The 21160-nt window shown below is 43.5% G+C and overlaps 1 protein-coding gene and 1 long non-coding RNA gene across 8 annotated transcripts in view; one reads left to right on the top strand and one right to left on the bottom strand.

Annotated features, from left to right (window-relative positions):
- The first annotated feature begins 890 nt into the window (after positions 1–890).
- Positions 891–21160, top strand: part of FGF14 (fibroblast growth factor 14) — a 382652-nt gene continuing 362382 nt past the window's right edge. The window contains exons 1-2 of one of the 4 annotated variants that reach the window (XM_090139025.1): positions 909–953; positions 1966–2030. In XM_090139025.1, coding sequence (XP_089995151.1) covers positions 1979–2030 — 52 coding nt within the window. In that variant the 5' untranslated portion in view covers positions 909–953; positions 1966–1978. Of the gene's footprint in view, positions 954–1822; positions 2031–21160 lie in introns of those variants that run through there. The other 3 variants (XM_090139163.1, XM_090139113.1, XM_031613733.2) reach the window with 3 other exon arrangements.
- Positions 10700–19861, bottom strand: LOC116242761 (uncharacterized). 4 transcript variants are annotated; one of them, XR_016465794.1, is made up of 4 exons: positions 19688–19861; positions 19203–19328; positions 17401–17472; positions 10700–10756 (listed from the first exon to the last, which is right to left on the bottom strand). It is a non-coding gene; the product is annotated as an uncharacterized LOC116242761 (long non-coding RNA). The 4 variants fall into 4 exon arrangements; XR_016465781.1 differs by lacking the exon at positions 10700–10756 and adding an exon at positions 15563–16916; XR_016465767.1 differs by lacking the exon at positions 10700–10756 and adding an exon at positions 17088–17249.

Here is a 21160-nt window from a genome sequence, read left to right on the forward strand (position 1 = left end):
TGAGTCCTACTGCTGGCTCCACACACCACCACTTGAAATCCAAACCTAAGGTCTGAGAGCAGTGTCTAAACACTCCATGAACTCTGGAAGCATGGGGTTGTGACCACAGCTCTGGGGTGGGTTCCATGCCTACTGCCCTGTGATGCAGCCCCTTTCCCTAACCCCCAGCTGCCCTTCCCCTGACAGCTCCATGTTGTTCCCTCGAGCCCTGTCTCTGTCTCAGGGAGCAGAGCTCAGAGCTTCCCCTTCACTCCCTGTGAGGAGCTGCAGCCACCATCAGGCCTCCCCTCAGCTCCTCTGCTCTGCGCTGAGCAAACCAAGGGGCTTCAGCTGCTCCCCACACACTGTGCTCTCCAGACCCTCCACCATCATCACAACCCTCCTTTGGATGCTCTCTAATAGTTATAGGTCCCTCTGATACCGTGGCTCCAAACCTGCATCCAATGCAGGAGGTGAGGTCACACAGCACACAGCAGAGCAGGACAACCTCTTTCCTCGCTTGGTAGCAGTGCTGGGCTTGATGTACCCCAGGGAAGGGTTGGCTTTTTTGGCTGCCAGTGCATACTTGCTGGTTGGGATTCAGCCTGCCATCAGGCTGAATCAGCCATCAGGGCTGCTCTTCAGCTTTTGTCCCCACTGGAGCAAACTCGAGCCTGACCAGAACTCTGTACAAGCATGACACCAGCAGGGACAGCATCCAGAAACACCGTTTGGGGATTGATTTATGTGGCCCACGGCTGCGTTGGCCTTTCCTATCACTGAGACCACTTTACGAATAGAAGTCTGTTTTGGGGGAGGGTGAGACTCCAAGGGTCGGGACCTTCGGGGTGGGGTGGGGGTGGGGGTGGGCTGCAGGAGGAGGGGGTGGCGAGGCGATCCGCAGCCGCCCGCTCTCTCTGCGGGGCCGGCCGAGCCGAGCGGTGCCGATCCGCTCCGAGCATTGCCGCACGTGGGTACGTGACGGCGAGCCGGGCCGGCGGGGCAGCGCGGCTCCTCCTCCCCCGGCGCCCGCCGGCGACTGGGCGCCGAGGCTGCGGCGGGCGGGCGGGCAGGCGGGCGACGCGGGGCGGGGGGTTGTTGCCTCCTGCGCGGCGGAGCGGGGCGCAGCGGCAGCCGGGGCCGGAGGCGAGCGGCCCGCGCGGGCGAGGGCGGGAGGCGTCGCGGGGCGGCGGGGACTGCAGGGCAGCGGCGGGGGCTGCGGGCGGGGTCCGCCCCGCGGCCGGCAGCCGGTCTCTCCGCCTCAAGCCGGGCTTCTCCGGGTGCTGGTGGTGCGCTCTCCCGCCGCGGGGCTGCACAATGGCAGTCGTTCAGTAGGATGGATCCTGCCGTGGCTTTTGTTCTGCAGATCCACCCATCCTCCTAGCAGTCAAGTGCCAGGCTATGGTTGTCTCTTTGGGGATCCTTCTGCCGCGTTCTGCCGGTGTCTCCGATGAGGTTTTGGCCTCGGCCGGGATTTCTCTACCTTACTTTTCGTTTGGCTTCGCGCTGAAAAAAGGATTTTTGGTTTTTTTTTCTTTTTCTTTTTGTTTTTTTTTTTCTTTTTTTTTCTTTTTTTTTTCCTTTTTTTTTTTTTTTTTTTTTTTTTTTTTTTTTTGTGTGTCTCTTCACGCTTTTGGTTATAATCCAATGTTGATCTAAGGGGAATAACCATTGAGCCCGGCTGAAAAAAAAAAGCATCCATTGAAAAGTCTCAAAGAAATATACCACGTGAAGAAAAAAAAAAAAACAAACAAACCAACAACAACAAAAAAAACCCAACAAAAACCAACAAAATAAAAACCAACAAAAACTGTGAGAAGATCGGAATATAACCGCCTTTTCTATGATAAAACTGGTGCCCCTCTTCAGGAGAACTGGTCTCAATTTATTATTATGCAACCGCAAGGATCTCTTCTTTCTCAGGGTGTATAAGCTGCTGGATTGCTTTTCGCCCAAATCAATGTGGTTTCTTTGGAACATTTTCAGCAAAGGATCGCATATGCTGCAGTGTCTTTGTGGCAAGAGTCTTAAGAAAAACAAGAACCAAACTGGTAAGCAATGCATTGCACCGCGTTGTTTTCCTTTATGCTGCCCTGTCTGTTGCTCGCCGAGGTAGATCTGCAATCCTGCCGAGAAGGGGGGATAGAGCGAGGCCGGCACGGACATGCATGTATGTGTATGAATAAGCAAGGAGCGGTACAGATTAGCTTCAGCCACTGTCACCACGGAGAAAATGTATAGATATCTATGACCAAAGGCGACCCCAGGCCGGGCTGCATCTCTTAGTTTCGTGTGCTATTTCTAAGGATGAAACTTTTATATCGGAGGGGCAGCCGGTTCATTCTCCCCACTGTTCCCAGAGCCCATCCCCGGGGCTGCCGGCTGGGAGGGGGCCCGGCCTCATGCGTGCTGCTGCCAGCCGGCCACGTACCTCACTTTGTGCTCGATTTACAGCGCGTTCCCCCCTCCGCACCCACCCACCTCCCTCAGCTCTCTGAAGTCAGGCCCCCCCACCTTAGCAGTCCCCCCTGGAACGTCGGGCCAGAGTGGGGCGGTGAGGAAAGGGTGACTTTCTTTGGGCCGCTGCCCGGACGGAGAGTGAGGAGCTGTGCCCCCCCCCAACCCTGTCGCCCGCTGCCGGGCTGACCCCTCCGCTCGGCCCCCGGCCCCATGGCTGCCTGCAACCGGCATCATGAGCTTCGATCCGGTCCGGCTCCGACAGGGGAAACTTGCGGTGCATTACATAAGAAATGCAAATGCGGCTGCCCCGGGCCGCCTGGCCCGGTGGGTCACGCTGCTGCTGTTGCATCCTTCCCTCCCGCTCGGGGCGGCCGGGATGCGGCGGGCGGGGGAGCCGGCGGCTTTTCAGGGAAATACGGCCCTCCCACCCGCCTCCCCCGGGCCCGGGTCTCCCCGGCGCCTGCCCGATCCCCCAGGCCAGCGGGATGTCCGCAAGCACCTGCGGGCGGGGGGAGGCGAGGGATGCTGCGTGTGTGTGCGTGGTGCGGGTGTGTGCCGGCTGCCCTGCAGCGGCAGCTCCCGAGCAGGAGGCTCCTGACGCCGGCACTGCAGTGTAGTAGATCATAGGCTCTCGTTGCCTCTCTGACACCCCAACACCAACAAGCGGCAGCCCTGATAGCCCGCACCCCTCTCCGCCCCCGGCTCTCGCGTTGCCCAGCTCGGTTCCGCTGCGGAGCTGTGGTGGGCGTCTCGGCGGATTTATTGGCCCCCCACCTCCCCAGGTTCTCCTGTTCTCTCCCGGCTCTGCAGCAGGGAGCGGCCACCTCTCAGAATACCAAAGAGGCCGAAATGCCCCTCTGGGGGCTGGGGAGCAGCCGCAGCGCTCAGCTCCCGCGGGCTCCGCTCCCCTTAGGCGCTGCAGCGAGCCTGGGGAGGTGGGGGGAGGCAGCTTCCCCTGGGGCGGCCGGGGCAGGGCAGCCGGGGGAGGGCGGCTCCTGCAGGGCCGTGAGCGCAGCGCGGAGCGGAGCTGAGCTGAGGGGCGATGCTCCGGGAAAGGGTTCAGGGCCCGGGTGGTCTGCAACCCTTCCAGCCCGCATCCCTGGGAGCAAACGGCAGGCCGGGGTCAGAGGTCCCCCTCCGGCCGCTCCGCTCTTAGAGGAGGGATGCGAAATCTCGGCCCCGCGCTGAGTGGCGGCTGCTGGGGAAGGCTCGCCCGGGCCGCCGGTATTTGGGCAACAGGCGCTGCTGCTCCGCGGCACTTCCCCTGCGCCAGCCCCGTGGTGCCCGCAGGACAGCGGTGACTCTCACTCTGCCGGCGGCTCCTCCCGGTCCCCCGCCCCCCCATCCCGTCCTTCACCCACCAAACTTTTCAAGAGCTCTTGGGTCTCCCGAGGCGCAGCTACTGCTGAGCTAACCGGGCAGAAAATCGGGCAGGTTGGGTAGCTGCGACCGCAGGTTGCTCAGCTATTTTCGGCCTGATGCATTATTTTTTTTTTAACCCCTTGAGGTAGCTACTTTCTTTACAGCAGTGAGTGGCTCTTGTCCAGGTGCTCTGTACCGTGCCCTCCCCATGTGCCCACCCCCTCCAGGGCTCAGCGGCCACTCCGAGGGCTCTGCTGTGGTTCCCGGCACAGAGCAGAGTGAGGCTGGAGCTAGGGGAACACAGTGGATGGTGCCTGGGGCTCTGATGGGGTGGCATCAGCTATGGGCTATCTGTTGGAATGCGTTGTTTCTTCGTTTGAAATTAGAGATCCTGGAAAGTGCCTTTTGTTTCCTATAACTATTCACCACCATTAGGAGAAAACTTTGAGGATGAAGTGTGGCTTTGCTTGCTCTGATTCTTTTCTGTCGGGCTTAAGAGGGTATGGGAGGCTTAAGAGGAGAGTACCTCTGGGTGGTTTTTAATGCCAACAGAGGAAGAGCCAAACATTTTTCACCCAAAGCCAGCTGCCCATGGGAGATAAGTTGGTTGGCTGGAGCGGGACATGTCCCCATGGATCACATTTCCTTCTTGGTGGCATCCAGCAGACAGAGGATGTATCACATTTCCTCTCCATTTACCTCCAAGGAGAGGCATCTCTCCAACTCAGTCAGGGGTGCTGACAGGAGAGTGAATGGAAATTGGCATTGCTATTAATATGTTGCTGATAAAGGAGTTTAGTTTCTGGTATTATCAATCTCAGATCAATCTCAGGCACAAAACCTATTTAAAAAGAACTTCTGACGTGTGGGCTGTGCCTAAACTGGGATCTCTGTGTCATCCCCATAAAGCAGTCAGGCTGCTCTTTCATGGCTGCTCATTGTTTAAAAAAGTTTCTAAGCATAGTCATGCAAAATGAAAACAGAAACTTGGGTTCTGCTCATAAGATCTATGGTGACAGTTGTTATCCCTATCTAAAGTAAACCCAAGCCACCCTGCATTTCTAACTCATGGAAAACAAACCTCTCACTGTAAGACTAAGGGCCTCAGTAGGAGCTGCAGGATTGGGCCCTTGGAGTGCCTTTCAAGCAGATTTGAAAGCATCTCTGACTGCCTAACCCCACCATTCCTACACTGTTACGAGATCCATGGTGTGTTTCTTTCCCTTGGATGTAAAACTGCCTGTTTATGTATATCTCACCTACTGAAGTTCTGTCCTCTGTGGAATTCATTTGCTAAATTTATACAAATTTGATTATTGTTGATCAAATTAGATTGCGTATTCTCCTTGTTAAGGGGTGAAATTTATGCCTGCTCATGAATCCCCCTCCTGTGGTGAAATGCTTACACCCAGCTCAGTCTGCTAGTGATGGACCATTTGTAACTGAGTTCAAATACACAAAGGATGACTTACACTTAGAGAAAATATGATAAATGTCTCTGTAGATATCATTTATTTAAATATTTATGTGTATGCAGTTTTCCTTTTAGAGTGATATTTACTCTTCTTACCTGCTTAGATTATGCTAAGTATATTCATTTTGAGCTAAAATACCCATTGACTGCAAATTTAGGGAAGGAATGATTTAGACATTCAGAATTAGTCCCCGTGCAAAGGTTTTCTGCCTGGTCTATAAAAACATCATCTGAAGAGGAGAATGAGCTTGAAACTGGAAATCAGTTCTTCAAGAGGACTTCATGACATTAAAAAAAAAAGCAGCAGCAAAGCAGTAGTGCATTAAAGCAACTGCTTAGTGGTAGTTTGTGGGGTCACTACTGAGATTTCTGTGTAACTGCAGAATGAGATGCTGTATGTCTAGAAGGTGATTGGCCAGATGAAGTGGCTGTGTGCAGATCGAGCTGTGCTGAGTACTCATAGACGTCAGGCTGCAGTGTGCCCGTAGCACTGCATCCTGCTGGAGTGGGCTGCTTGTGGTCAGGGTGATCCTTTTTCTTTGGGGCACATTTCTATACCTCATTCTGATGAAGAACTCCCTTATTGTTTTGGACACACCAATCCTTTCCTTTGCCTGGCTTTTCTGCTTGTTAAAAACTGCAGACAGTTTCTAACACGGCACGAACGTGCTGCTGATGGCTTTGTTTTCATTGCGTTTCAGTGAATAATAGCTTTTTAGAGACAAATTACTAGACAAGTCTACTGAACAACTTACTGAGTAATAAAACATTGCTTTTAAATGCTAAAATCTCTGTTGTGAAAAAACCTGTTGCTGTGTAGCAGAGGCTTCAACAATTAATGTACAAGGAGCTACTTGCCACTGCATGGTAAGGCTGGATACAACACACAGAGTACCTGGAAATAGACTTTGCAGGACTGAAACCATATGTTAGTTCAGACAGAGCTCATTTCATGCAGTGTGTTTCAGCTGACAGAACACACTGGGAGCTGGGAGGAAAGTCTTCTTTTTGCAGGCCATGTGATGAAATGCTCAAAGGAGTACATTCATCTTCAGACTGGATATTAAAAGAATTATTTATCATGTTCTTGAAGTGGATCCTGACATGTTATGAGCCACTCAGATGAACTGACAATTATAATTGCAAAGAGATGGTGCTTGTCTCCATGATGGGCTGAACTCAGAGCGAGCAGAACGTATGCATGCAATGTGTCCTTTTGAATATACTGTACACTAAAGGTAAATAGCAAACAAAGCTGCTATTCAAATCAGGAATACACTGTCTTTGAAGAGGATCCTTTTGAGGGTGAAGCCTCAAAATTATTAAGTGACAGACTTCTAATGGATAAACGAAATGCAGACTTTGTGTGTCTGCAGCCTACTCTATTAAAAGCACTCACATTAAATAGTATAAAGGGAAGTAAACAGTTGCCGATGAGACAGTATTGAGATGTCAGAATAATAATATCCAGAATAAAAGTCATTGTATAACTCAGAATAATAACATACTCTGTACTAAAGTTCAGTATTGTGTTGAACATAACCAGTATTTTAATAGTGAGAGTTAATACTGGATGGTTGTGTATGGTAAACTGGATCAAGTAGCACTCCATTGGTAGTAGAAATTGATGATGTATTTTTTATGTCCTTTTTCTGTGTTTGGACTCTGACACCTGCTTATTTTACTTTTAACTTCTAACTGGGAACAGCATGAGGAATTGCATCGAACAACTTTTCTGTTTGTATGCAGAAGGTAGCCTGGAAATTACTTGACCTGATCATTTGGTGGCACTGAAATTAGCCAGGTCCCATGGGACAGTAGAATTGTACCAAGGTTAAACATTTTAATTCCACTGGAATTGTTTAGACTTTTCTATCAGACCATGACACAAAATAAGCTGTAATCCTGGATGAATGATTTGTTTTGAGGAGGTACCAGGAAGGTATGATATGGGAATAGACTTTGCTGTTCTCTGAGAATTCATCACATCATCCATGTTTTCTAATGTAGCTTTGTAATTTAGAAAGATAAGAACAGGATGAGGATGAAGAATGTGTAGGACTGGTGCCTCAGCTGTTGAACATCTCCTATCTCCAGTACTGGGCAGTAGCTAGAGTAAAAAAAATATAATAAACAAGGCAAATCTAGATTTGATTCTTCCCCTAATGTTTCCTGCCATTTTTTAATAATTACCAGACTTTCATAAATCTCTTTCTTCAGTCCTCTGTGTTTATCAGGCTCTGAAGGAGCTATACACCTTTACTTGTCAAAGAGCATTTCTATGTCTGCCTTCAAAACCTTTGCATATCTCTTTGTGGGCTCCATGTAACTGTGTGCTGCGCTGCGGAAAGGGCACGGAGGGGTTGTGCTCCTTTTGTCTTCTTTGAAAAAAAACAGGGGTGGACCCTGCTATTCCCAATTTGCTTTTGTGGTTACTCGTAAGGAATTTTTCAGGGGAACCTTATCTATAGGGTGAAGGTCAATTCCTTTGCAGTGCCTTCTTCCTTGAACTGCCAGAACACAAGCAGCATTTCTATAGTCTCTATTCCCATACAGATAACTTGCCTTTGCTGAGGATGTGGGATGTCTCTGACTTCTGAGAACAGAGATGAGGCGACAGCTGACACATCTCTTTGCATGGGGAATCTGCTTTTGCAGTCCTGATGCAGCCAGTGGATCTTCTAGGCCTATGGGGTACAGAAGCACCTTCCACAAAACACGTTTCCACAGAGTCCTTCTTCTTGAGGGAAAAAGTAGATATTGCTCCTTGAATAAGCTTTTAAGGAATGAAGCTCTAGTGTCACTGAAAACTAGAAATTATACCTCTGTTGAACAGTTGGAACAGAAGAGAGAGCTTGCATATAAAATCAAAGTCTTCTGTTTACATAGGAACCTCTTGGTTCTCAGCAGGAAATCTAGAAGAATTTCATTGTCCCTTAATGAGGTTTTGAGTTGAAAATGTTAATTTAAAGAAAACAAGTTTGCCAGACTTGTTACTTTTTCAGTAAATGTATTTCTAAGTGTGTCTTGCTACATTTAAACAAGATGTGCAGGTAACGGTTTCCAGTTCACACTTCTCATCAGAAAAGTGCTTTGTGGAGTACTGCTTCTGCCTAATAGTTTCAGCACATATCACTCATTGCTAAGATAGGTAAATTTACAGACATTAAATGACATGAACAGGAAATAACAGCAAAACATAGAGGAAAATATAGGAAAAGATGTGAAAAAATTATAAAGTAGGGAGCTCCTTAAAAAAAAGAAAAATTCCAGAAATCATTAGCATAGCAAATCTTATAAAATAGATTGTCCTATCAGGAATATCTCAATGAAAGTTAAAATAATGGTAATGCTTATTAGTTCATAGGGCTCATGGCAATAATAAAACAGTTTACAGTTTTGATGTTCTTGCAACAAAAAGTGTGTGTGTGGATACACGTACTGCTATTGGCCCCCAAGAATTTGAACCCAACATGGTTTTGATGGATTATCCCACTAAGAGATCAACCCAACATTTTAGATGTGAATTAACTTCAGGCCAAATGTGGTTTTGTGTCTTGAAGTCTTTAAGCTTGCACTAAAATCTATGTTTTTAAACGGCATTAACAGGTGGATTAAAACTTGTGAAGACTTGTGTCCCCCAGCAATTTCCTCCTAGACCTGCTACTTTGTCCCCACACACTAGTGACTTTCTGCCTCAAAAAACAAGATTATACAGACGTTCAGTACCACTATTTGGTAATCTCCTGGCTTTACTCAGATCTGTTGCATCTCCATGAATATGACCTTGATCCATCACAGACACTGCAACCTCCACTGTAGACTTTCACATCTGTGTTTTTTCAGCAGCTGCTTGTGCGGACACCTCGCTTTTTTTTCTTTGGATTAGGATCTCTGAGGAAAATTAGCCCTTAATTATGTTTCTTTCTGATGTTTTTATGTTTCTATGCTTTGAGTAATTAGCTAGTGGCAGTGAGCAGGGCTACCTCACAGGTTATACTGAAGTAACTGATATTTACGATAGATGATGGATTGTTCTCTGTTTTATGGGGCATAAGCTGTATGAGTGATTAGTTTCCCACTTTCTGCTAATTTACAGTAGCAGAACAGTCACAGAAGAACATAAATGTAGAGGCAGCAAAGCAACAGTGACTGGTTAGGAAAAGACAGTAAAGTCAGCAAGAGGACTCAGAAGGCTCAAGAACAAATGCTATCCCTTTTATTGTCTTGATTATTGCTTGAACACATTTTTTGTTTGAGGATAAAATACTTTATGTAGGATTCTGCAGTCAAAAAAGGGCAACTCAGCTTCCAGGAAATTTTTCTGGATAATTACACTGATCTTTTCTTCCTTGACCTGGAACAGAACAGGTTGTGGGTCCTGGCATTTTCTGCTCACAGAGGTGCCATATGACTCCTTAAAGCTACTCCCAGGAATTGTCAGAGAACTTCACATATGTCCATAACTTCTGTGGGGTACAGACAGTGAACTTGTAGTCTGCATTTTCTTTACCTCTGATTAACCTTTCATCAAGCTTTGATTAACCTTGTTTGCCATTCATTGGACTTTACATTTCATACTGTGGTTTGGAGACATTGTATGAGAAGATCATAACTTGCCCTTGTAATGCAACATACTTTTGGGTTCCTGCTGGCTGGGAATATTTGTGACAAAACAGGTGACTGTATGCGTTATACCTCCCTGTGTTCTGAAATACTGTGCTCTGCTTGCATGCAAAAGAATTTGAAACATGTTGAAGATTCACCTTTGAAACTTTTTCTGCAGAACAGCACCTAAAAAGAGTACAGGACAGTTTTACAGCAAATATGTCATTACGTAGTGATAGTGTTGAAGACCAGCATTTTCTGAGAAAGTCCTTATTTTGTTTTAAATGCTGACAATGGTGGAGTTGTAGAAATGTAATAGGAGAAGAAAAGTGGTTGTAGCTTCCTCAGCAATAGCTGTCTGGGTAAAATCAATGACTTTAATCATGGTGGGAGGAATGGGTGCCAAGGAAGTAGGAATGGATTCATTGTGATTTTGTGCTCAGCTGTCTTTTCTCATTTCGGTTTGTCTTTGCAGTTTATAAAAGATGATATTTCTGGGGTGTTACTGACATGAAGTGAAGATGAATCCTGTGATTTGTGGGCACACAAGATATTCCCTCTTCACTGAACATTTTCAATGGAAGTGTACTTTAGAAGACACTGGCTTTCTTAGTACTATGAAAGAACATGTCAATTCTGAGCATTGCCATACACCAGTGAGGAAAAATGCAATCCAAGGACTTCCTCTGAATGCTGAATTAGGCATGGTGCTTACTCTTAAAAAAAAAACCAAAACCGTTCAACACAATGAGAAGAAAAAAATAACCTAAGGATATGCAGATGAAAAACATGTCATTTTAATGTTTATCTACTTAACTTTGTGACCTCTTAGTTGGTGGATCAGAATGATTTTATCCCAGCCAGGCCAGCTGCCTATAGGATGACAAAAGAGGTGGCAGTTTAGGACCTTATAACCAGAGTGGAAGTAAACTGTAAGTTGTGCAGTCTAGGTTAAAACCTTTTAATAAAATGTCAGGAGAAAAGGCAAAATGAAAGTTTATTACGTTTTCTGAGACCAATTTTCTTTGGCTTTCAGTGACTAACTGCGATGATTATGGCTTAAGTTGGCTGCCAAAAAGAATACATGCTAATAAATTTCAGATTGAAGATTGGAAAAAGAGAAATACTAAGCCCTTGTACTCATATATATAGGTAAAGAGTTTGGGGGTGGAACTTGATGAAGTTAGAACAAAAGTAAGTCAGAATGTGATGTTAGTACATTAGGTGAGATTTTTTTTTAAAGTGCTATGTAGATGATACTTGAATAGTGTGGGATGCTCTCTCTCCCACTTATTCTCAGAGGGAGATGAAAAACCAGAATGACAAAAGAAATTATAAAGTAAATAATAAAGGGATTAAAGGAATCTGTAGTCATTTAGAAAGGTTGGCAATAGAAAGTCCTGCAGGCAAACAGAATTTAGAAATTCTTCAGTCTACATATCAACTGAAGAGCAAACAGACCTGAAATTTAAGGACATTTTCATGGAAAACATCTATTTCTAGAAGTGTTCCTTTACCAAGGACACATAAGAGTTATATTTGATAAGAGTCTAGATTCTCTGAATGTATTCCATTTATAGCTATCTTGCTAAAGGTGAGGTACCCTTGTAAATGTTGCTTTGCTTTCACAAATGCAGGTACTCTCATGAGTCTATTGTTCACTGTTGCACAGCTCTGAAGCAGTGGCCTCCAGGGTGACCTTTGCTGAATGTCCTGTGCCTCTTGCCTCCTTGCTGGAATGTGGATGTCTGCCATCCACCTGCATGAGCATGCCTAGCAGTCCTTGCTGTTCTGAACCTGCATGGTCATGAAATGCCCTCCATGTGCCCCAGCTGCCCGCGTTAACACCTGCAGGCTCACCAGAGGATTGGCACTTGAGTCTGCCCGTAAGGGAGGACATCAAGCTAAACTGTCAGTGTATCTGCTGCTGAGAGTAAATATGTTCTTTCCCCCCACCAGAAATTTGATTTAGAACACAACTATTAAAATGCAGTGTCTATGGTTCTTTGGATCTTTGGCTTGGTGAATCTTCTCATCAGATACCATCAAATGGGCAATATAGATGTATCCAACACTGGAAAAATTTATGTAGCTTTTTTTCTTTACCAAGAGGTTTCAAAGGCATTTCTACACTCCTGTGGGCATTAGTGCAGGTTTGACATTAATTTGAGTTTTTCTTCCTATACTTTTTTTTATGTTTACAACCAACTAGGCCAAGAACTTTAGGTGATATTGAGACCAAACAGATCACCATAAATCTCCAGCAATAAGCTTATTCTGGAGATCTTAAAGTAATGTTGAAGGGAGATACGGTCTTTTCTTATTAATAGTTGACAAGTAATGATTGTACTACCTGTACTACTTCAGCTGGGCTTTGATATCCTTCTCCAACCTTAAACTCTTTCTACTAGCTGGAAAACAGAAGCCTGAGTTCATACTATTTGATTATAGAGGGAGAGGGATTGATCGATGGCCAAATGTCTCTGACTGTCTCCTTCCAACCTGAGCATTTTTGTGATTCTATTTTTTTTTCTATATTGTAGAAATTGTATTGTGGCTCAGATGTGGGATGTTCTCTAATCTTTGGGAACAGGTTAAATCACTGCATTATATAGTTTGAGTGTTCAAAAAATGAAACTGGAATTTCTTATTTTGTGTTGCTTATACAAAAGGACATGAGGTTCAACTCAGAACTGGAGGCCCATGGAAGCAAATAGAAAATCACGAACTAAGCCTTGCTTGCCTTGCTTCCTTCCTAGTGAGCAATATAAAAGCATCCTTACTGATATAATTTGTATATGTCAACAAATATCTCATATAACAGACCTGAATAGACTGGTGATAAAATAAAGTAAAGCACTTTAGCAAAGAGACAAGGCGCACTGGTTTTCCCCTAGTGGCTACCAAACTGTGGTATTTCCTGCTTGCTTAAGTTATTTACTTGCTCTTGGATCTTTTTTTTTGTTTGTTTGTTTGACCCAACAAAGATGAGTTTTGTTGAAAGAAAATGCCTTCTCACATTTATCTGTGTTAACCAACACAACTCAAAGAAATGGAGCTCATTCTAGATTGAGATGCTTGATATTTTCAGAGCAGCTCTTCAGTCCTTAAGCCAAACGTTTAGAAGTAAATGCAGAGTATAACAGATTGAACAGTTAGATATATTGGAGGTTGACTGGGGCTTATTGTTTAAAAAGTTTGGATATGATTCAGGAGTTGGACTTGATAATCCTTATGGGCCCTTTCCAACTTAGGATATTCTATGATTCTGTGTCCTCATTACTAATAGCTACCAGCATCTTTAGCTGATTTGGGTAGAGAGAGCTAGCTGATGTGGTCCAAAACTATCCTGGACCTAAGTAACAAGTGTGAATGACCAAGGATCTAGCACTTTTATTTAACAGTATAAGCAAAGACAAAGATGACCAGAAAGCCTCTTTCAACTTTGCTAAGGCAAGTTTGAGCTTCTTCCTATTAAACCGAATATATTGTTCCAGGATAAGGAAGAGCTGAAGGACAGGAATTTTCCTCCATTTCTAAATTAAACCTTTCTCTTCAACTTCATGGACTTGCGCTCACTTTCTTTCACACCAATCTTATCAGGGATCACCCCTTCATCTGTGTGTGCATGCACAACAAAGCTGATTGACCAACTAAGTAACATGTTGTTTCATTGCATGTTTATCTTCCATTTGCTGAGCTCTCTGAAATCAATCTGAGCTGCTGCTGCACATGCTTCTTGATATTGCCTTTAAGTAAAAGATAACTATTTCTTCCCACATAGATACAGGTCCCCTCTTTTCTTACATAGAGTGTGAGTAAAGAAATTGCTACTGATTATTGATCATGGTCTGATAATTGAAAGGGTCTGGCTTATAGTCTGATAATATGCTTCAGTATATATATGTGCATTTTATGTATATTTGTGAGAATTAGAGATCATAAACCAGTTGTATATACATATTTTAAGGGAAGATCAGTTTGTACCAACTGGAATCACTTAATTCTGTCTTCTGAGGATTCAAAAGGTATGTTTGTTCTTGCATTAGCTGGTAAATATCAGAAGCTTGAATTTAAGTGTTGGATTTTCCTCCTTCTATGAACTCCCTAAAAACCTTAGTGGAGTCCTTATTTGTACTGTTTCTTTGCAAATTATAAATCTGAAGAAACCCGAGGATCATTACTTAATATGGGATAAAGAAGGGTGTATATTTAACACAAAAAGAAATTATGTGTTTACATTGCCTACAGTAAAGTCAACTGTGAAACTCTCTGATGTTAGGATATAGTTTTTTGTTGCCTTAAAACAGAGCACAGTGGAGGGCAGTGTTCAGCATGTAGACTTGTCACAGAGGTGGGATTTTTGAATGTGAGGCCATTCGTGTGACAGAAGTTGCTTTTGCTTGAGGAGGGAAAGGGAGAGTTTTTCACCTTTGGCTGTGCTTTGAATTTTTCAAATCTTGCTAACTTTAAATATTCACATTGTTTCTGACTAGTGCACCACTCTTTAGTCTCCATAAGGAAAAGACCCTTTATTTTCTGTAGAAGACAATTATTTTCCTGTACAGATTAAGTGGTTCTGTGTCTAAGCTACTCTTATTTCAATAATTCCTACAGCATCGTTCTAAGCCTCCTCCATGTTCTTGCCTATTTTAACTTACAGTGGCTAATTTGCAGAACAAGTGTGTCTTCTCTAGTTTGCATCCATGGGAATTAACACATAATGAAAGTAATCTAGATCTACAGAAACCAAGTAGAGCAAGCAGCAAACGAAGAGCTGAATGAAGAACAACTCTCCACTCTCATGCACATAGTCCTCTTGGCTTTTCCTTCTAAAGAGAATTGAGTTGTTTTTTTTTTCACAGAATCTGTAAGTTCTCCTTTTTACCTTTTTGCATTTTTCTTTCACTCTGTTAGGAGAAGGCAATGGAGGAAATCAGAACAAACCAGTGGTTGCCCAAGCAGAAGTCTCATTTTGTCAGACATGATGAAGGGAAGAGAATTTGCATTTGTCTGGACAGAATTGTAGATTTGGGAATCATAGAGTTGGGAAGGACATGGAAGGATCTTTGAGTCCAACTCCTGGCTCCATACAAGACTACCCAAAATTCAAACCCAGTATCTAAGAGCACTGTCTAAACACCCCTTGAACTCCTTCAGGCTGGGGCTGTGAGCACTGCCCTGGGGAGCCTGCTCCATGCCCACTGCCTTCTGGTGAAGGATCTTTTACTGATATACAATCTGAGCAGAGACAGGAGGATGTTGAAGCTTTTCTGTGGCCTTGTTGTTTATATCAGCCCATTCATTGATCAGCAAGAGCTGATGTTGCCTTAGGGGTATTTGTGTTGATGATCTCCCATGAAGGACATCAAAGCAAATTTTTAAAATGAAGGGCTTGCCCGAGTTAGCAGGAATTTTTAATCCTTTTGAAAAATCCTTCCCCCAAAAAAGAATATAAAAGAATGTAATTTCAAATTACTAACATTGCAGTATGCAGACAGTGAGCAGGCCACCTGGTAGTCCTTTCCACTGATACTCAGGACTGATTTTTTCTCCCTGAGAGGGATGTGCAAAAACAGTACCCCAAGTTCCTGATATAGTCTTTTTTTTTTTTTTTTTTCAAATCCAGTACAGAAAATTCTGGCTAGTGCAAAAAGATGTGGCATCTGTTGCTATTAACAGTAATTTTCAAAGGGTAGCACTAAGAATACTAATTCCTTGAAGATTAGATTTAATGGTGAGCTTATGAAATTTGTGAAAGAGAACTGGTGGAATGGCTGCCCTGGAGTGTACCAACTCACATTATGGGCCAGTAGGTAACATCCTGCCTAATTAACTCTTCAACTGACTTCAAAACAAGGGTCCATCACTGAAACAAAACATGAAGATTCTTGCTTGATGTTCAATGCTGTTTGACTTAGGAGGGCAGCTGCAGCAGGGCTCTGCAGTACTGAACTCATTGTTCTTTTTGTCCTCTGCCTTTTGATCTGAGGTTGCACAGAAGCAGTCAGGCAGCCGAGGTGGTGAACCAGTATTTTCTGGAGGAACCAGTTATATGCAATCCGTTTAAATTAGTGGTGAGCGGTGCTGCATTAACAATTGTCTTAGTGATAATAAGGAGGAGTGCCCAGACTGTAGTACTTCATGTGCTCAAATTGAATCTGTGGTTCAAGAGGAGCCAGATCTTTTGTCACTCCCAGTGCTTTCTTACAGAAAGAGCTGCACTGAAGCTTTCTTGCTCAGATATTTTTACAACCTCTTTTTACATCAGTATGTGTTTGCTTTCTTCTTTTTTTTTTCTTTTGTTCATAACTAGGCAAACTGCTAGCACACTCTTTTCAAGGTCAGGAATTAGCCATTGCTTCTACATTTCCTGTCACAGCCTTGTGAAAAGACAACATTTTAGCTTTAGTATTCCATTGCAGATGACTAGGTAGACTGCTGTTGCCCTTGGATGCACAGTAACCTAGTTAGAGATTAGGCAGTGCTTTAATTTGTTATCCAATTGTAGAGTACTTTAACCTGTATTTCCTCTCCTTTGCCCACAGAAGACACAGGAAATTAATTTTATCAGTGTTGTGGTTTCTACCACAGTCCATCTGCTTATTCTCTTCCTTCCTGCTTCAGATCTCACTTTTCATCTTCATTTCAGACAAATTTGTTAGAAACAGGCTGAAAATCCTGCTTTAGAACAACCAGCTGGTACATTTTTCCACCCGGGAGTGGGTTCTGGAGCAAGGCTTCCTCACTGCTCTCCCCATTCCTGCAGGTGCCCTACAAAGTCAGTTCACATCCTTTGCTGTGGTACAGGGCCTCTGGAGCACTGCATGTTTCTATGCATTTAAAATCCTGCAGATTTTAAAAAGCCTGAGAGCGAGGACATCACTGCTGTTCTCTGTGACAGATCTCCTGGTCTTCCTTCTTCTCATCCCTCCAGCAATGGGAGAAAGAACATGGAGCCTTCTTTTGACACCAGAGTGACTATTTCTGCTTGGCCACGCTGCCAGGCAGATTTAAATGTGGCAAAGCTGTTCTGTAATGTAGGAGTGAAGAGATTTTGAACTTTGAGTTGATTTTCCTGTGGGGCAAATAGTGCCCTTCTGAAAGCAAGCTCTGCTCAGAACAAGTTGGGGTGGTTCTGAATAACAGATGGAAAGGGAGAAGGCTTCTAAAATTGCTCTGAAGAGCACAAGCCTGGCTAGTTGAGGCAGTTAGCCTGTGTGTAGTAGGATTTGCATGTGTGGAGTCAAGGGAGAAAAGAACAAAGGCCATTAAATCCATTTATACCCAGATGTCCTCCTGCACATGAGCTTTGGTTTTGATCCTGAGGTCTCAAAATATTTCACTATTACTTCTAAAAGATTTCCTGTTCCACAGAAGGGGAAAAAACGAAGTTTTAATTCCAGTTTAGAGAGCCTTCCTGCTCTTCCATCTACTATCCTCACTGCATTCTCCTCTCCCTTCCCGCTCCTCCAGGCTCATGGGTACCACATGCTTGTTAATACTTATCAAATTACCTTCATTTTGATTCTTCTTCTACATGCTGCAGCCATTTCAGTTGTGTCCTCTCAACTTCATCTCTGGGCATACTGTAATGAAGATTTAAAAAGATGTCTAAATTAGAGTCAAAGAATCGTATTTGTGATGGATATACAAGGACATGAAAGACCACTCAAAGGGCAACTTTAGTATTGGTGCCCCGATGTCTCGAAGTTTGGTGGGCACAAAGAAGCACGACGGATTTTTCAGTGGGTGATAATTCTACCACATTCTGTTTCTTTGTGGATAAATTTTAGTTTAAAGTCTTGTGAGAGGTAAACAGGTTAACACACATTGTACAAATGCCCATTCTACTGTTAACAGATCGCAGAATTTTCTTGAAGGTGGAGTGGAAACGTCAGTGGAAGGACTGGGATAGTGGTTTAGATTTAATGTCTGAGAAATCAAGTGATTCACAAAAAAAGCCTTTTCATTTGGAGCATTTGAGGACCAGACCAAAGTCCTTTTCACTAAGTGTGATCAGTACTGTTGTCTTCAATGAATTTTTAAGAGAAATTTGTCTTATGCTGATATAATTTGTGGATGGAAGGTGCAGTTGGCCTGTTTCTGGTTTAGAGGTAATAACATTCAGTTTCTTAACCAGTCTTTCCCAGAGGTATAATTTTACCAGTGCATTTCAGCTCTGTAATAAGTTCAATGAGGAGTTCAGTCTTTCCAAAGCTATATCCCTTTGGCTCACAGGCCTGTTGGTGTCTCAGTCTCTCCAGGTGAAGCTGCTACCATCTCATTGTGTTACAAGGATTAGGAGCAAAAAAAATGTACAAATTTACTATGATTAAGATGAGTTATTCCTGAAAACAGCATAAATGTTGTGTTTATCCTTTAAACACCAGGAACTTACTCTTTTCGAGTATCTTTCCTCCTATCTTTTGGGTTTTTTTTCTTTCTCTTTGCTTGTGGAATCTGGATTTAAAGCACCGCACACTGTTTTCTCTCCCTCTCTGAAGGTTTGAACTCTTTCTGTCTTATATTATTCCTCATGAGGCTTAAATAAGGTCTGATTTTACTGCATTAACTGGCTCGCAAAATAGCGTGTTCGCAATGAGCTTCACACTGTATGTTCTGTGCTACTGAATCAAATCTCAGGCTGTAGCTTTGAAGAGGTGTCTGTGCAAAGATTGCAATTCGTTCCTTGTGCCTGAACTGGTGCTTTTCGTTCAAATCCTGAGCACAAAAGAAAAATACTGCCTACACTAAAGGCTGAGCTGATGCAAGAACCACTGAGGTTGCTGAGCCAAAGTTGTCACTTTGGTAAACAGATGAAACCATACTGACTTATATCTTTATAAACTGGCACTCATCATGGTACATAGCTTTCCTAAAAGACCTGATCTAGGAGTAGTCTGGAGACCTAATGCGATAAACCATGAGATAAAGAAATGAAATAGATTCGCTTACGGGACCTTATTAATTGAGGTGGTAAACATACAGCAAAACAGCGAAGAAATAAAATGAAAGATATTTAGGGTATTTTTATAGCTCAGAGTAAGAATAATGTTTGTATTTAGTAAGAAGCATGAAATCAAATAAAAAATGAATGCCGTTTATATTTTTTTAATTTAATTCTATTTTAGCTAAGGTGATTTTACTTATATAAATATGAAAACATACTACTGGTATCTTAAGAATGTGCTTTATAACTTAGTGACTACTCTTCGTTTATTCTGTTTACCCTTGATCCTAGAGAAATTTCTGCGTGAATCTTTGTCTAGGAAAATATTCCAGAGATATAAGAAAGATAATGCTTCATTTGTCTTACCAGTGACTTGCCCTCCCTTAGAGCTAAATAGGTCACAGAAGCTATAGGAGTAGAGGCACTGAAGACTTGCTCGTGTACATCTTCTCTTTTAGAACTGAGATCGGAAACCTATATTGCCTGAAATACCTTTTCAGGGACAAAGAAAAAAAAGAAGTAGGAATAACGTCATCGTATGGTTAAAATAGAGTTTTGGACAGTCTCTGTTCTTCATCTGAAGATCACATAATGATTACTGCTGTCTGTCCAGATTCAGCACTGCAGTGGGCAGCAGCAAAGGAAAGGATTTTATTACTGGCTGCCTCTGCTTTGTCTGCATAGTATTGCCATTATTATGACAAAAAAGCGCTAAAATGATGAGCTGATTCTTCCAGATGCATCTCAAAAAGAAAAAAAAAAAGAAAAAAAAAAAAAGTAAAAAGAATTAAAAAATTCTCTGTACACACTCATTTAAACAGTGCTATTCACATGGCCTGTCACTGCCATACCAAAGATGAGACAATGCCTAGTTTCTTTCCTCCCTTGTTTTCTAGCAGAGTGGCAGGTTTATTTCTTCTATTCTGAGCATACAAAGATGTCCAGGAGGTTACTGCTTGACAAGGTGGGAAAAGTCACAGCTCTGTGACAGCTGAAAACCTAGAGCTAACCCGGTGGGCTGTAGGATGTGCAATAATCACCCATTTCTCGTCTCAACAAATCTGATTCTGACATCACTAGCTGGTTCCAGCAGTGCTAATGCTTCCAGTTCTGGGCTTCCAGTTCTGGGCTCCCCATTCCAAGAAAGATTGGGAACTTCTGGAGAGTGTTCATTGGAGTGCCACAAAGATGATTGGAGACCTGGAGCATCTCCCTTATGAGGAAAGGCTGAGACACCTGGGAATGTTCAGTGTGGAGAAGAGAAGCCTGACAAGGAATCTTATAAATGCTTGTAGACATCTAAATGGAGGGAGTCAAGTTATTGTCTAGTCGTAGAACAAGGGGCACAGGAAGTTTCATAAGCACACAAGGAAAAACTTCTTTAATACAAGGGTGACATTGGAACAAATTGCCCAGAGAGCTTGTGAAGTCTGCTTCTCTGAAGATATTCAAAACCTGTTTGGATACTCTTCTCTGCACCTACTCTAGGGAACTGCTTTAGCACTGTGTAGGACTTGATGATCTCCAGTGGTCCCTTCCAACCACTATGGTAGTGTGATTCTGTGGTTGAACAGGCTCCCAACTTCCTGCTTCCCAGAGATGTGTGGGACACAACCACAAAGTCAGCACAGCTAGCAATTCAAATTGACAAAGTTTGCCTCAGCTGCTCATAGTATCTTTTCAAACCACTTTTGTTTGGCAGAACTTGAGCTTCTCATTCCTTTAACATTTGTCCCTTTGCAGTAAGGGGTAGTTCTGCTTAAGCTGTAATTAAAATCTCTGTTTTTCCACATTTTCTCTGATCAGTCAGTGTATGCTACTGTCATATATTGTGGAAATTAAGAATAACAAGTTACAGGATGTTACTTCAAATATTTGACAAATGCTGACTTCTAATGGCTACTGTTTGTGGGTGTGAGCAGGTAGCTGAATGACGAGGGCTTAGAGAATCCTTCATCTCAGAATTAGAGTTGTGACTCACATATGGTTGCTAACACTCAGTATTTACAAGAGGAAAAGCAATATTACCTGTTCCACTGCTTTCTGAGCATCTGTTCAGGGCAGGATGTGGTTGGTATCTGGATGACTCTAACGCTACCCATGAAATGCAGACATCAAGACCGGAGTGTATTTCTAGTTGTTTGTGCTTGAGTGAGAGTGACTTTGACAGTCAACAAACTGGGGAAAAAGAGAACCACCTCCTGTTTGCTGCAGAAATGAGATCATTTGATTTTCTGATATTTCTGGTGTTTGCTTTTTAAAATCAGATCCTTAACCACGGCTGTGGCACAAAGTTTGTGCACAGGCATATGATGTAAATAAAT

This window comes from Phasianus colchicus, chromosome 1, assembly GCF_987193195.1.
Source record: "Phasianus colchicus chromosome 1, bPhaCol1.hap1.1, whole genome shotgun sequence".
NCBI classification, from domain to species: Eukaryota; Metazoa; Chordata; class Aves; order Galliformes; family Phasianidae; genus Phasianus; species Phasianus colchicus.